This window comes from Ochlerotatus camptorhynchus, unplaced genomic scaffold (assembly GCF_037179485.1).
Source record: "Ochlerotatus camptorhynchus isolate MF236.1 unplaced genomic scaffold, CSIRO-AGI_Acam_v1.1 ptg000037l, whole genome shotgun sequence".
Classification (NCBI taxonomy): Eukaryota; Metazoa; Arthropoda; class Insecta; order Diptera; family Culicidae; genus Ochlerotatus; species Ochlerotatus camptorhynchus.
The window spans coordinates 1004713-1021803 of NW_027040528.1; the positions used below are offsets into that span (position 1 = coordinate 1004713).

The 17091-nt window shown below is 38.3% G+C and overlaps 1 protein-coding gene and 2 non-coding genes across 6 annotated transcripts in view; all 3 read left to right on the forward strand.

The window, feature by feature from the left end:
• The window catches only part of lilli (lilliputian), a 285693-nt gene that overhangs the window by 235183 nt on the left and 33419 nt on the right, over positions 1–17091 (forward strand). For all 4 annotated transcript variants that reach the window (XM_065233870.1, XM_065233889.1, XM_065233883.1 and 1 more), the window contains exon 4: positions 3573–4070. In XM_065233870.1, the coding sequence (XP_065089942.1) occupies positions 3573–4070 (498 nt within the window). The remainder of the gene's footprint in view (positions 1–3572; positions 4071–17091) is intronic.
• On the forward strand, positions 11884–11955 carry TRNAH-GUG (transfer RNA histidin (anticodon GUG)). Its single transcript has one exon. It is a non-coding gene; the product is annotated as a tRNA-His (tRNA).
• Positions 13931–14002, forward strand: TRNAH-GUG (transfer RNA histidin (anticodon GUG)). Its single transcript has one exon. It is a non-coding gene; the product is annotated as a tRNA-His (tRNA).

Here is a 17091-nt window from a genome sequence, read left to right on the forward strand (position 1 = left end):
GTGTCGGAGTACTACAAATTTCCGAAGACTTTTCACAAGGAGAATGGGGAGCATAAGATGCCCGTAAGGAACTGTTGACAAAAGGGTGAAAAATTGTCATAGCTCTCGGCGTCGTCATCGTCGTTTGGATCTTGTGCTCCGGTAGATGTAGGATTGACGATAGTTAAAGCTGCGGATGGTTTCGTGAATTGATTGAAGATGGAAACATAGAAATTGAAATCGGATGACCTCTTTGATGATATTTAGTAGGCATAGCTTAGAATTAACCATTTAGAGTTGCAGTATCTATTTTCCATCAGATGTCACTGCTCTTGTTTGTTTGTGTATAACAAAAACTACGTATGCTAAGTATCATTGCAAGTTTTATCGGGGTTCTAAAGCATTCTTCAAGTCAAATTTATGGGCAAAGAAGACTTTAAATAAAATTATAATAGAATGATAAAGCTATAACTGTTACTTCTGGGAAAACACGTTACTACTTCCTTGTATGAACTTTGCAAATTTCAAATACCTATGCTTTTACAATGCAACATTAGTGGTGTTGGTTACAGTTGTTTAGGGCTCTAAAGTGTTATTTTTTTGCATTTGAATGCAATGCGCATTTTTCACACAGTGTGGATTATTTCGCCGAAGGAAATTTCGCTGTCAAACATTTCGTCGAAGAGCATTACCAAATCCTGAATCTTGAAATTCTGTGCCTGGTGTAGGATATGTGTAGAATTTTCACAAGAATTTCTTTAGAATTGTTTCGAGATGCCTGCAGAATTGCATTAAGGATTCCCCTGAATAATCTTGGGGTTCTCACTGACATTTCCTTGAAATGTTTATCCTCAACAGCCTTGTAAATTATCTGTATACCACTTTGGGAATCTTTTTTTGAACACTCTTAGAATTTACTAAACAATTATCTTATTTAGTATTCTTAATAATTCTCACGAGAATTGGCTTCAATTTCCCTACATAGTTTGGGGCCTCCCTTAGCTCAGTTGATAAAAGCGCAGCTACAAAGCAAGACCATGCTGGAGGTGGCTGGGTTCGATTCCCGGTCCGGTCTAGGAATTTTTCGGATTGGAAAATTCCTCAACTTCCCTGGGCATAGAAGTATGATTGGACTTGTCACACAATTATACCGATGCAAAAATGGTACAGGCATTGAAAGCTCTCAATTAATAACTGTGGAAGTGCATCTAGAACACTAAGTTGAGAGCACGCAACAAGCTAATATGCGATATACAATAAGCTTGAAATGCGAAGAAGAAGAAAGAAAAATTCCCTACATAGTTCACTTTAAAAGTTATTCTTTGAAATTTCGGATATTTCTAAGAATTTCCTTGGAGTTCATCTCCAAATTATCTTAGAAATCTATACAGAATTATCTAGGAATTCTCATGCCTTTTTTGTTATGGAATTTCCATGAAATTTAGCTTAGCATTCCGTTGGGATTCTTCTTACAGTTCTTCATGGAATTTCCTTTCTTTTCTCTAGAGCAAATTTTCGAAAAATATTAGACTAGCTCAAAATTTCATAACTGTTATAAGATTTCTGAATAAGAAAATAAGGTCTATCAGTAGTTTCTTTTTTTTTTCCTTGATTTGTTTTTCGTCGATCTTGTTTTCCGTGCTGAGCACCAATGCTACCGACGCCAGGGAGGCAGCTCCCACACTTGGACCCTACCTATCGATCCATCAACTCATGAACCGCAAATTGCATAGGGTGTGGTTTGTTTAGTTTTGAATAGATATTGTAAGGAGAACTATAAGTGCATTCTTAGTAGACTTACAAATTGAGTAAAATTTCACCGCACTTCCATTCCAGATGGAAAACTTGACGGTATTCTTAATTTCTTTGACATTGCTACAATGCAGATGTTTTACAATGCTTGTCATTTTTCAAAAATAAAAAATGATTTTTTTCCCTAGTTTATTGTTTTCCAGAAAGATCATATTTTTTTCTACAACTTTACAGACGACATTTTTATTAAATGAGACGTTTTCATACCATGGTTTATTGGAAAAAAAATCAAATACACTATTTTGAAAAATGAGGCGAGAGTCCAATTGGCCAAACTCCAGCACAAATTTGAATGAAAAGTTTCATTATAAGTGGAGAGGGTCGAGCCTGAAATTCGGTTTTCACTTATGGATTGTTTGAATCCAGTTTTCTTTGCCAGGCTATTTACAATTTACAACCATGAATATAATATCACTACATTCTGCGTGCTTAGTCGAACATCAAAGCATTGAAAAACAAAACCCTGGTGTTATAAAACACTCTTCAAAAGTGCACTTACTGTGCTTTTTTTCCCCTCAACCACCACCAACTAAACCAATTCTATAGCTCAAAGTGCCCACTCTCTATTTCCCACGAAGTATCTCATCACAACCAATTTGTCTGTTTACCCTCTTTCTCTCACGTGGTGCTGCCACTCAGCTGGTGGTGGCTTTCATGTCATATGTAGGTATCTATATCCTACGAACGATGCGGCTAGCAGCTTTATTAAATCAATATAAATCGAAACACAACCACAGACACCTACACCAGCACCGACCTGCTTCCTCTCTCCTGTTCGCGCTCACGAAGCATCGTGATAAACCAAGCAGCGACTGGACGATGCTTGGGAAGCCCCAACGTAGGGCGATACATTTATGTCAATTAATTCAGTTAGATTTTTCTAAACAATTTTATACCGAGTGGTGAGATTCGCGTTGTTTCGTCCGTCGTCGTGAAACTGTACATTATTTACCTAACTACCCTACCTTGCCTCGCAAGCCCCCCGAAAAGCGCAGATTATGGTGAACAACTTTTGGCTAGCGCTTCAGTTGTAGTTTTGCCAAATCGGTACTCGGTGTAGGTATAGGTGATGGGGAACGCGGAGTGAGTAGACTCTTTCTTCTGGCAGGCTTTCGAATAGTACAGTGTAGTTGCGGAACACCTGTTGCCTCTCGATGCAGGTTAAAATCTAGGTTTAGCTTTTCGCACATTCGCATCCATAAGGTGGTAGAGTGGCATTTATTCTCCATATACATAAAAAGTACCTTTATTGTGTATTGACCCCTGCATCGATTGGTTTGCAACCGAGGGGTACGTCAAATGGTTTTCGATTTTTTGAATAGTCAAGCAAGTAAATAGTGCTGCATAAGCAGTTGCGTTTTGAATACATGCCAATTACCATTTAGGTTACCAATGAGTTGCCATCTTTGGACCCCTCGTCGGACAAGCGGATGGCACTGTATGGGGCATCTCTCATCCTTATTCAATTTATCACGAGAGTGCACACATGGAGCGATTATAATTGGCCATATAAAAATGATAATGCAATAAAATACGGCACGGCACGGCAGCAGAAGCAGAAGCAGTAGATAGCGGTAGTAGATGATTGAAAATTTAATTGATCTTGCAAACCTAAGTGATTCCCACTACTAGTGTTCGTTATGAGTGCCGAGTATTGAATTACTCAACTTAAATTATCAGATAAACCTTGTGCCTCAAATCATTCATACTAACTTGCGGTAGTTTGAGTTTGATTCGTCACTTATTTCTCCTCTCTCTCTCTCTGTTTTTCCCTCCCACAGCTCAGTCCATCCGACATGGACATGCAGATTCAATCGAAGCTCGGAAACTTCGAATACGCCCGGAGACATATTCTGGACGCAACATCTGGACATAACGTGATCGGGATCTCGTCCAGTCCGGCCACCCCGCGGTCCAATGCTCCTACGACGATGCAGATGCCAAATAGCCTCACCAATACCATTAGCCCTCTGGTTGGCTCGGGGATCTTTCCAACGCCGTCGACGACAACGATGTCCTCGCAGCAACAGCAGCAGCAGCAGTACCATCGAACGCTTCCGCCAAAAAACAATAGCAATAGCAACAGTAGTAGTAATAATAGCAACAGTGCCGTTGGTGCCAGTGTAAATAGTACCGGTAGCAGCAACAGTAATAGCAGTAATGCCAACTTTGTGAAACCCACGGACAATCGACCGATCTACAATGGGCGCTCGTCGTCCAGTCGACACTACGGGATGTCGTCCGGCGGGACCGGCTCGGGAGCGTTCTCCAAAAATGAGGTGAGTTTTCTGAATCATTCCGGACGCTCTTTTAGAAGTTTCTTTGACGTTACTGTGTGGTTCTCTTCCGATTGTTGTTACCTTCAGCTTGAAGGGAAGGTGTCTTTTGTTTACATCCGTGCACATATTTTTGATTTTCCGTTATCATTGATCGGAGGTTTTTTGTCACTCACAGCAGCAGAACTTATCGATCGACTTAGTTATTATTCTTTGTACTAAATTTTGAAGTGACTTGATTCAAATACTAAATTTGGCAACAGTTAGTCTTTAAGGATTCATTAATTCAGTATCTAACCTTATTTGATCTAATATCAAGTATATAAAGGAGTCATCAGATTTTCAATATTATTGACTTACAAAAATTTCCTGAGGTTGCGAAAAAAAAACTGCTGATCCCAATATCCTGTTTTAACTTCGTGATCTTGAAAGTTTTCCAAGATGTTGAAAAATGGCATAGGAAAAGGTTCATACTCCAAGCATTTTCTAAAGACTAGAATTTTGAATAATCTTTCAAGCTTGGTAGCTTTAGTGTCCAAATATCAAGAAAAAAAATTATGTCGCTAAATTTTGAGTTCTTTTCTAAGTCCTTTAAATTGTATTTTATTTTTTTTTTAGAAAATAAATCCTTTTCCAATATCATAAAATGTTTTCTACGTTTCAGAAACATTACAATTTTCTAGGACTATGAACTTACATTCTAGGGGTAATGGCTCTAATCCTGGCCTATGGATCTAAGATTGGGCCCATCGCTAAAAATCTGCTATTTATCAGCTTTATCTAGATGAACGCTTCATTGGGACGGTACTGATGGATATTTTTGGTCGCTATTGAAAGTTTAGTCGATTGCTGAATTTATGTATGGGCCCAAATTAGGGACATTTAGGCCGACATTACATCCATTTTCCCTATATTTTCAAGATATCATTCCAAGGTTACCGGCGCTGGTGGTGTAGTGGTAAGCGTGATTACCTCTCACCCCAGCTGGCCTGCGTTCAATCCCAGTCGGCGCCGCCAGGATGTTCTGAGGCATAACATCTCTTATCACGGCTTTGGAAGGGAAGTAAAGTCGTTGGTCCCCGGTTCATAAGTTGATGGCTAGATAGGTATGGTCCAGGTGTGGGAGCTGCCTCCCTGGTGTCGGTAGCATTGATGCTCAGCACGGAAAACAAAAGCGACGGAAAACAAATCAAGGAATAAAATCATTCCAGGCCGCACAATTTTCTTAATTTGTTTGTCTCAGAGATCTAGAGTTTAAAAAATTGGTTCACAATCTTTCAAATTTATCATGGATTTTTTTCTCAAGATCGAGATTTACAGACATGTCACATTTTTAATGTCCATGATCTTTCCACCTTGGAAAATTATCGTCGTTTCAGAATAATTAGATTTGCATATGATAGGGGAAATGACGGCTTCGGCATGACAGACTATTTTCGGCAACCCAAGTTGAAACACTATTTTCACTGGATTTTCTTACGAAAACACTTCGCTGAATGCATGCAAACGATTTTTTATGTTTTCAGCTTCAATTTGACTATATTTTTACCACTGAGAAAAAGCAATCTAGCAGGGTTTTCTTGAAATGAAACACACGCACTACAAATTGTAGCTGATTTCGAGTTGCCGATAATAGAATAGCAGATTTACATGCAGTTCAAATGGAACAGTTGCCGAAGAAAAACTGGTTGCCGACAATACTCGCTCTCACTAGAGAAGATTGGAGCTTTGTAAAAGCGTTTCAAAACAGTTTTTGACAATTCTTTCGACTGAAATTGTTAGAGCAGCTGGCAGCAATAGATTGTAAACAAACCAATACTGCATATGTGTGCGTTCCTTAGAGAAAAAGGCTATAGAAAGAAGGTCGCTGCTTAGGTCGCCGAGAATACGTAAATTCCCCTATATGTTCAATGAGAGACATACAATATATTTTACGATTCAATTTAACGTATTTTGGATGTTCTAGGTTCTCCAAAATCGTCCGAGAGTTTAGAACAAATGATCTCCCAGATCAACCACCACTGGTTAAATGTTTTTAGCAACGAAGCATGTCCAACTAGGTTCATCAAGCGTTGGCACATCATGTACAATCTAATTGTATGCTTGTTGGATGTTCTAGGCTCCCTAAATCGTTCTGGAGTTCAGATAAAATGATCAACTAGATCAACCACGATTGTTACAATGCCTTCTGCAACGAAACAAGTCCCAATAGATTCATTATGTTTATCCGCAAAATTCACATTCCATTTTTATGCCTATTAGATGTTGGTTCTCCAAACTGTCCTGGATTTCAGACCAGATGATCTACTGGGTCAACCACGACTGAGACAATGTCTTTACTAGTAAAACTCGTTCAAGCGTACTCATAGAGTCCATAGAGTATATATGTGTATCAATAACAATTAATTTCGTGTACATATATAAGATGTTCTAGGTTCCTCAGCTCTTGCTATACTTCAGATTAGATGATCTACTACGTCAACAACGACTAAAACAATTTGTTTGGCAACGAACCAACTAGACAACTAGATTCATGGAGTGCACATCAGGGTCTCTTAATCGATCAAATCAAACGATTTACTCAGTCAACCACGAATGGTACAAAGGCTAGGATAAATGAGGCTAATCTACTAGATCAAATGATCTGAAACTATGGATAACTCGAAGAACTTATAACATGTTTTATCCATGAAAGTGGAATGTGCAATAAAACTGCGTACGTTCTCGTGAAATATCTGGTTGACCTTGAAGATAATGTTCTCCAGGGAGATTTTTTTTCTTTGAACCAAGAAAATCGTTCGTAAAAGATGCGCTGGGACTCTATGAAATTGTTTGGATATGTTTCGTTTCTAAGAACATTGACTCAGTCGATGATTGTCTGCTAGTTAAATTGAGCTGAACTCCAGTATGTTGATGAGGTTCTAGTACATCTAATATACACAGAAATTGCTTGTAGCTGATGTGTATTAATTACAGGAAACTGTTTGGACATGTTTCGTTGTTATTGACATTGTATCAGTCTTGGTTGATATAATAGATAATTTCATCTAAATTCCAGGATTTAGAGGACCTAGAACATCTTATAATCATGGAAGTGCATAATAAACTATGCGCATAGACTCCAAAAATCAGCTTCGATATGCTAAGAAAATTGACTCAGTTATGTATGAAGTGTTGAATGGAATGATCTGAGCACCACGATGATTTCAAAAATGTTGGAAGTTTAATAAGGGTAAGTGTAAGTAAGGATAAATAGCACTAGTACTCCAATTTTTGGCCCTAGGGCATAACACACATTTGAAATAAATTTGGAGAAGAATGATCAAATTTTAAATTTAAGATAGGGTCAATTAGGGAAGCACATGGGCCAAATACTGACGCACTTACCCTACATATAAATTAATCGTAAATGCTGCGCATAGGCTCTATGAATCTGCAAGGACATGCTTTGATGCTAAGGGCATTGTCTCAGTCGTGATTGATTTAGTAGATCATTTGATCTTAATTTCAAAGCGATTTGGAGAACCTAAAACATCTTATATACACGGAAATGATACGTACAGTCAGGAATCCTTATTGCCGGGGTAACGGGAGCGTGAATAAGGAACCGCGAATAAGGATACCCACAGCTTATGGGATTTTCACTAATGGTGGAATATCTCATTTATTCCAATATATAAAGCTAAACTGTCTCCGACTAAGTTGTTCTACTGGGATAGACCAACAAGCCTGTGTTATTGGACTCAGGTTTAATTGGGAACTACGTCGCTAGAGGCGCTTCACTTTAAGTTACTTATGACGGGCGCTATAATATATGCATCATAGGTTCAACATATAATATTTCGTGAACTTGGCCATATAGAAAGTTGCTGTCTTGAGCTAAGTTGTTCAGGTGATCATGTCCCTTTGTATGGTGTTTATATTAGTCCAGAACTCTCTCACTACTTAGCGCTAGTGTGCATGTGTACTTCCTATATAAACTGTATCTCGAGAAGCTGGCCATCAGTAAAGTTGTTCAGGTGACCAAGTGAGGCAGGATCGGAGTTCGGATTTAGTAAGACGTCAGTCATACTCTTGGTGTGAACTTAGAATGATTTTATTGAAACGAAATATGGAGAAGGCAAGTTCGGTGAGCGAAGCGAAGCGTTGGTGACAATGTTTGTAAAATAGAGTTTATTGTTGATGCTCATGTGGTAACAATTACGAAGGTCTCAAAATACGGAAAACGGAAAAGGTTTAGCTGCTGACTGTGAGGTCGCAGTTTTGAATACATAAAGTGTGTCATAAAATCTAGGACACACACAAGGAAGTATGAATCTATATTGTTGGGTTTTGACACATGTTAGTCATGTGCCCATTATTGGATGGTACTTTACATGGGAATTAAGGAAGAGTAGTACGGCTACTACACAAGTCCTTTCGGATGGTGGTCATATTATTTCAGAACTCTCTCACTACGCGGTGCTAGTGTGCACAAGAACTTACTTAATATGTTATGTCTGGAAAGCTTGTCCATATAAGATATTTCTGTGCAATGTGAGGACAGGAACCGGAAAAGGGATGATGATGGCGACCATCGGTTCTAGAAAAATTGTCAAATACTCTTCAATATGGGTATTTCTGGAAAGGGGACGACGTGTAGAGGTCGGAAATCGATCCCAGACGCCATTTTGAAAACCAAGATGGCGGTCATGAGTTCAAGAAAAAAATCTAACATACGCTACAATATGGGTATTTTCGGAAAGAGGAGACGTGTAGAGGCCGGAAACCGATGCTAGGCGTCATTTTGGAATCCAAGATTATGGCCATTGATTCAAGAAAAACTGTTAAATACCCTACAATATGGTTATTTCCGGATAGAGGATGACTTGTCTATGCCAGACAGCATTTTGGAATCCAAGATGACGACCATCAGTTCAATAAAAACTGTCAAATACCCTATAACATGGGCATTTTTGGAAAAGGGACGACATGTAGAGGCCAGAAATTGATTCCAGACATCATTTTGAAATCGACAACAATCGGTTCAATAAAAACTGATATAATACTCTGCAATATGGGTATTTTCGGGAAGGGAACGACGTGTAGAGGCCAGAAATCGATGCCATTTGATCGTTGGTAAAACAAAAACAAGAAAGGTTGGATGACCCGAGAATTGAGGACTGAATAAACGACTGCTTCTTACCACAGTTGGAGGAGTTTTGCGAAGCCAAGATCATTAGCTTCGAGGCTTTGCTGCTCCTTGATAACGCTCTGGCGCATCCACCCACCATAAGCAATCCCAACATAATGCTTCTATACATGCCACCAAAGATCACGTCTTTGATTCAACCCCTTGATCAAGGCATCATCAAAAATTTCAAGCTGAACTATGTAAAAAAAAAGTTATAGTTTTATTCTGGAAACAGCCGAGAATGAAGGCCTTTCACTAGCGGATACACGAAAGAAGTTCAGCATCAAGAATTGTTTCGACTGCTTGGATGTGGTTCTATAGGACGTAAAACAAAGCACGTTGGTAAACTGCTGGAAGAACATTCTTCCGTCGTATTTCGCGAATTCACAATTCAATTAAGACGACAACGAGGATTTGCAGATCATCTTCGAAATTCAACAAATAAACCGGCTACAGCAGATGAAATTGTTAGCAAACTGGACTAATCCACAATGAATATGGATTATATTTTCATCCCACCACGGCAGAAATCGAGTTCAAAATAAATCAACTCTCCGAGTTCGAAAGCTTCTGCATATTGGACAGTAATGTCGAACAGAGTGCAAAAATGCAAGATTTGCTAAGGGAATTTGAAACCCATCTAAAGGAGTGGAAGAACGAGGGTGACTAGAATGCATGAAACATGACAGCGCTGGTTGGTTCTTTGTCATCGAAAGAGGAAATACATTGTGGAATAGATCTACAGTTTACTTATGAAAAAAAAAAAAACGTTTAATTGTTTTGAGGAATTTTCCACGATACGTTGCCATCTTGCTTAATGATACGCTATACACATTATACATATTATACGCAATATGCTTTGTAATCCTTATTCAGGAAAATTAATTAATTTGAGCTCCAAAATACACTAAAACATTAATTAGACAAAATTCATGTTCATATAGTGGATTATCGCCAAACCTACCCCGTTTTTTTTTTTTTTCAACTCTTTATTTGTTCCAAATTTAAAATAAATTACATTTCATTTTTAACCTAGGTGCTCCGGTTACTACAGTAACTTACCAGCCTTAATTGTTATGATATATATCTAAGTGTTTTTACATTGTTCCTGTCTTGGCAATTCAGTATTTTAAACAGGTTTTTTAAACCTGCATGTCAGTATAACAATTGATATCTTAAAACTAAATAACTATAACTAGATCTTATCTAAGTATAAAGGGAATTAATCGTTGCAATTGAGGATTGTAACGATTTTTGCCGGAAATTATTAATTATTTTGTTGGACATTTGTGCTAAAGTCTCAACATTCGAAATTCTATGTACTTCGGTAGTACTGTACCAGGGAGGCAACTTCAAAATCATCTTCAGAATTTTGTTCTGAATCCTTTGAAGTGCTTTTTTCCTGGTAGTGCAACAACTAGACCATATTGGCACAGCGTAAAGCATGGCCGGTCTAAAAACTTGTTTAAATATTAGAAGTTTATTCGTCAGGCAAAGTTTGGATTTCCTGTTTATAAGAGGATACAAACATTTTATATATTTGTTACATTTGGCTTGAATGCCCTCATCAAACCTACCCCGTAAATGGTCCACGTTAACTGTGCTGAACTGTTACGAGGCTGTCCATAGCCACTAAATTCCCCTTCGAAAGTCAATTGCCACCAGTTTTGGATCCCAAAATGGTGGCAGACCTATACACGTCGTCCCCACTAATAGTTTTACGTTAAAGCAAATGCCGCCATCTTGGATTTCAAAATGGCGTCTGGCATCGATATCTGATCGCTACACGTCATCCACTCTCCGGAAATACCCATGTTGTAGGGTATTTGACAGTTTTTCTTGAACCGACGGTCGCCATCAAACTCTCTCTGGGTTTATTTTGCTATACATGTCTAGATAGAGCTGGAATTAGGGCCTAACAGCTTTTGTAAACAATGACTTCTCTTGATGATTTCTAGAAATTCAAGGCTCGCCCACGCAAACTAACAGCCTCAACGGGTAAGGAAGGACTTCCTCTATCCGATGGTTAGGTTGGTCTGCGTGGACGTGCCTTGAATTCCTAGAAATCATCGATAAAAGTCATTGTTTACAAAAGCTGTTACGCCCTAATTTCAGCTCTATCTAGATGTGTGCTTCTCCGCGGAAGTGAAGTCAGCTGGGTGGAAATCAGTCTTACCGTTACTTGAATCAAGTTTTTAGGGTTGATGATGTGGGCGAAAGAGATCGGTGTAGATTTTTTATAACAACGCAAAAGTAATGCACGGAGTTCGATTTCACCCCAACGTATAGTAGAATGTTTTTCTTTGTAGTGGTGCAGAATTGAATTTCACAACCTTTCCAACCAGTGGAATCTAACCTCAATTGCTGGTTAAATAAATGCATTCCAGCCCAAAACGCACAACAAAATGACCATTTTGTCTCGACCCTTTCCGATTTGAATGAAATTTTGGTTATATATTCATTACAATCCAAGATTGCATTTTTCGTTTAAATAGGATTATTATTCTCCAGAGTAACTTTTGAAAACGGCGTATCTTAAAAATGGATTTTATATTTCCAAAAAATCAATTTTCAGAGAAAATCGCAATGTGGTGATAACATTGTGCTGTTGTTTCTTTGCACAGTATCTCACATCTCCCGATAGCCGTGATCGTCTAGTGGTCAGGACCCTACGTTGTGGCCGTAGTAACCCAGGTTCGAATCCTGGTCACGGCAATGATTGACATTGTCACGGAGGGAGCTTTTTAGGATGAGCACTATACAATAGATACGTATGAGAGTCATTGAAAGAAATTTCCGAAAATAATATGACACAGTAGATGATCTGGAAGAGCTGTTTTATCATGTTCCTACAATCTACTTTACCGTTATACTGAAAAGAATGTTAGGAAATAAATTTCGCAACATGACACAATAGACGGGCTATAAATAGAAACGGTCGGATAAATTCGCGTTTCAATGCTTTTAATTACTTTAACTGCACTAATTGCAATTTTAATTACATAAACTACGTGGCTGGTTACATATCATATTTTAATTACTGTAATTAAACCAACACAGTGTTAATTACACGATTTTAAATTTAATTACTGAACAACTCAATAATATTTTTTGTAACGTAATTACTATGTTCCAAACCTTGGACTTTTAATCCAACGCAGTCGATATTGTGGATGAAATTTACTGTTGCAATTTTAGGTGAAATTGAATGTATTAAAAAAAACTTCAAGGGATAAATAGTAATAGTAACGCCCTGAGTACAACTTAACCCCAACTGATTGTAGATTGTTTGTTCTCGTAGCGATGGAAAATTGAATTTCACAATCGGTCGCAACAAGCGAGGTAAAAGAACCATAAAGCCTAACCTCACTCGCTCATCGAATGAATGCATATGGTGGAATACAGTTGATTCTGAACTTGTATGTACACTCGGTTTGTTTTCATTTGACGTTAGAAAGAAAATCGCACTGTGACGTTCACGTTGCCGGTTGCATTGTGTTGCCGTTTCTTTACACATTAACTCACGACTCTCGACAGCCGTGATCGTCTAGTGGTCAGGACCCTACGTTGTGGCCGGAGTAACCCAGGTTCGAATCCTGGTCACGGCAATGATTGACATTGTCACGGAGGGAGTTTTTTGCGGTGATCAAATACTGCGGTTTTTTTTTTGTAATACATAGATATTACAAATTTATGAACTAGGATAAACGCACCAATAGTGGAGGTACGTTAGTGCAATGTTTTCCTACAGAGGCTTATGGAGACTCTATAGGAACACATTGCACTAACGTACTTCCACTATACCTTCACTATTGGTGCGTTTACCCTAACGATTTTATTATGATCTGATGCTTCATCTTCTTTATGAGGTTTTGCATGACTAAAGATTTGCTAAATCGATTCTAAAAACATTTTTAACTCAAAATCCTGGTGGTGAACTAACAACGATTTTTTTTATAATATTGCATGTGGAACGATACCCGAGTGAAGCTGGAGATCAAATTGAAATCAAAATTTGCTGTTATGATGTAACTTATTTTGAATATGTACTCCAGTTGATCTCATTTTGGTTGACTTAACGGTTAACACAGCAAAAATGAGAGCAACATTTTACACTGTTGAATCAAACGGAAAACTAATCTTGCTTTCAATGAAATCAATTTAATTACAGATTTTGCATTCATAATATTTAACTGAATACGGGCATGGCGTAAATGGTTAGTATCCATGCTTCTCACGCTGAAAGATTTGAGCACAAATCTCACCCCGGGCAAGTCATGAAGGACCTAAAATGTGTTAAACAAAACAAATAAACAATAATCATTAGTTCAACGACAGATGAACTTAAATTAAATTTTAAACAATACGTTAACAGCAAAACTTCAAGTTAAGTTGCTTTCATTTAAAAAGTTTTGACTGCATAATGAAAGCACAATATGATATCAGACTTATGTCGCCACAATTGAAATCAAAATGAGTTTTCATTATGATAGTTACTGCAAACTTTAATATCGATTTGCTTTCAATTTGTTTACCGACTTTGCTCGGGTAATGATCCTACTGCAAACATCCGTATCCTTCGAATAAAATTCGTTCAACTGTTTTATTTTTTCGACATTGTAAATCTATTTGGTTTGCTTCTGATTTCAAGTGTTAAAGTTTTAATCAATTCGTTTTAGAACCCTCGACAGCCGTGATCGTCTAGTGGTCAGGACCCTACGTTGTGGCCGTAGTAACCCAGGTTCGAATCCTGGTCACGGCAATGATTATCATTGTCACGGAGGGAGCTTTTTAGGATGATAGTGGAACATAATTTCACAACGTGGCACAATAAACTATAAATAAATACGCATGAGGCTCATGTTCTGGGGAGACGTCACTTCTCGATTCATAGAAGCTTTGATTCTCCACTGTTGACAGATGTGGGTGATGATGGGATAGAAGATAGAATAAATAAGGATTTTGCGGATACTGAATGGGATTCGGTAAGATGAAAAAGGAATTATTGGCCTTGGATGTTTTCCAGATTCAGATTTGTGGATAATGGCGTCCGAAATTGATTTCCAGCCACTCTACACGTCATCCCTATTCCGTTTCGTGTCTTCACATTGCACAGCAACATCTTATATAGACAAGCTTTCCAGACATAACATATTAAGGAAGTTCTTGTGCACCCTAGCACCGCGTAGTGAGAGAGTTCTGAAATAATATGACCGCAATCCCAAAGGATATGGTCACCTGAACAACTTTGCAGAAAACAGCAACTTTCTTTATTGTCAGGTTCTCGAGATAAAGTTTATATAGGAAGTTTACATGCACACTAGCGCTAAATAGTGAGAGATTTCTGAACTAATATGAACACCATACAAAAGGACATGATCACCTGAACAACTTTGCTGATTACAGTAACCTTCTATATGACCAGGACTTTGAGATACAGCTTATGTACGAAGCTCATATGCACACTAGCGCTGCGTAGTGAGAGAGTTCTGAACTAATATGCCCACTAGACTGATGCAAAATTTGACTTTTTCGCTCCACAATACTTAAACGATTCCAAATCGGATCCTGACTAACCTCTCAAAATTTGAACCCCTTTGGTGAGAAACTGAGATGGCACAAATCATTTGAAGTTTGTATGGGAATTACTATGGTAAAACCAAGATTTTTGTTCATGTCTATCTAATAATTCACCAGATTTGTCTGCTTTAAAAGCAAGCAAGTGTACTTGCAAGAAATTTTCCCAGCTACAACTTTGCCCAAGACCACTTTTTGAGTAAATGCAAGGATCGAAAGTTATCAATGGTTCAATGCGCTGATGTCTAATGATCATGCTCAATCAACTGCTCAGCAGGCAACATTGGTGTTTCTGGGGCGTTGAATAGGACACAAAAATCATGGCTACTATGTCACACTGCAAAATACAGTGTTGCCTACAGAGCAGCTGCTTGATCATGTCATAAGTTTACCAATCTCTTAAATAATTAATAACTTTTTCCTGTCTCGTTTTACATAGAAACAATCTTGAGCAAAGTTGTAGCTGAGAAAATTTTCTTTAATAATGGCTATCGAACTGTTTCGCAGCTCAATATGGAAAAAGACTAGAAGGCAATGAACAAAAAGTTGAGATTTCCCATAGTAATTTACATGTAAACTTCAAATGGCTTGTGCGATGTCTGTTTCTAACCAAATGAGTTGTAACTTTGGGAGGCTAATCAGGACCCGATTTGAAACCATTTAAGCACTGTGGAGCGAAAAAGTCAAATTTTGCATCAGTCTAATGCCCACCATCCGAAAGGACTTGGTCACTTGAACAACTTTGCTCAAGACAACAACTTTCTATATGGCCAAGATCACGAAATATTCTATGTTGGTTCTAAGATCCATATATTTTAGCGCCCGTCATAAGTAACATAGAAGTGAAGCGCCTCTAGCGGCGTAGTTCCCAATTAAACCTGAATCCAATAACACAGGCATGTTGGTCTACCCCAGTACAACAACTTTGTCAAAAACTGTATAGCTCTATATATTGAAACAAATGAGATAGTCCACCACAGAGAAAATCCCATAAACTGATAAGATAGCCCGGCAATAAGGATCCGGCAATAAGGGATACCGGCAATAAGGAATCCGACAATAAGGTTTCCTGACTGTATCTTCTTCTACCTAACTCTTTTAACGACCTTAAGTCGGCTCTCAACTTAGTGTTATAGATGCACTTCCACAGTTATTAATTGAGAGCTTTCTATGCCAACACCAATGCATGAATTTGTATATTGTATGGCCAGCACAATAATACTCTACGCCCGGGGGAAGTCGAGAAAATTTTCAACCCGAAAGATTCCCTCGACCGGATCGGGAATTAAACCTGCCGCCTTGTCCAGTTACGCCTGGTAGATTACCTTTTCGTGATGCGTTGCTGGCATTAAGATCTACTACCGAAGCCTAGCCCCCGAACTCATTTTAAACTAGGGGAACAGGACTGTTTTTGTAATCAAAGGAACACATCTTAGTTTTTGTCCTTTTAACTTTTTATGCCTTGTTGATAGTTACAAGACTTGGCGTTGTCCACCGAGGATGATCTTGAAACAAGATAAAAATGAGTTCTTTTATTCGCTGTTTTCTAGTTTGAAGTGGTTAAGACTAGGATTCTGATGCATGGTCATTATCGGTGTTATTGCTTGATTTTGCTGTAAAGGAATCCGTCTTTGACTGAAAAAGGGGCTCGCCTTTGGAGGATGTTCCAACATTCCGAATGGTATAAAGAGCGGACTGTCAAAACCGAATACTTCATCATTTCTTAATTAGTGATAAGGACACGGGGTATACCACAATAGATTAAATAACTGGTCGCAGTGGATTTATGATAACAGAAAGGGAAAAACCCGCCGCCTCCGGCTTCGTAATGCCGTGCCTTTACCGACTAGGTTATCTGAGGCCAAATGATACGTATATTCTCTATGAATCTGTTTGAATTTGTGTCGATGCTATTGACATTGTCTCAGTCGTAGTTGTACTTGTAGATTATTTGATATAAACTGCAGAACGATTTGGAGAACCTAGAACATCTGATATACATACAAAAAGACCATAAATGATGGAGTGTTGATTCAATAAATGTACTAGGACGTGTTTACATTCTTCCATACATGGTTGATCCAATAAATCGAATGATCAAATCTCCAGGACGATTTGAAGAACATCTTATACACAATGGAATATGATTATTATTATTATTATTATCTCTATTTAGGAGATTTTCAGCCGTAGGCTGGTTCATCTCCGGAAAAATGGAATATGATCTTAATTGATGCACATAGGCTCCATGAATATGTTTGGATATGTTCTGTT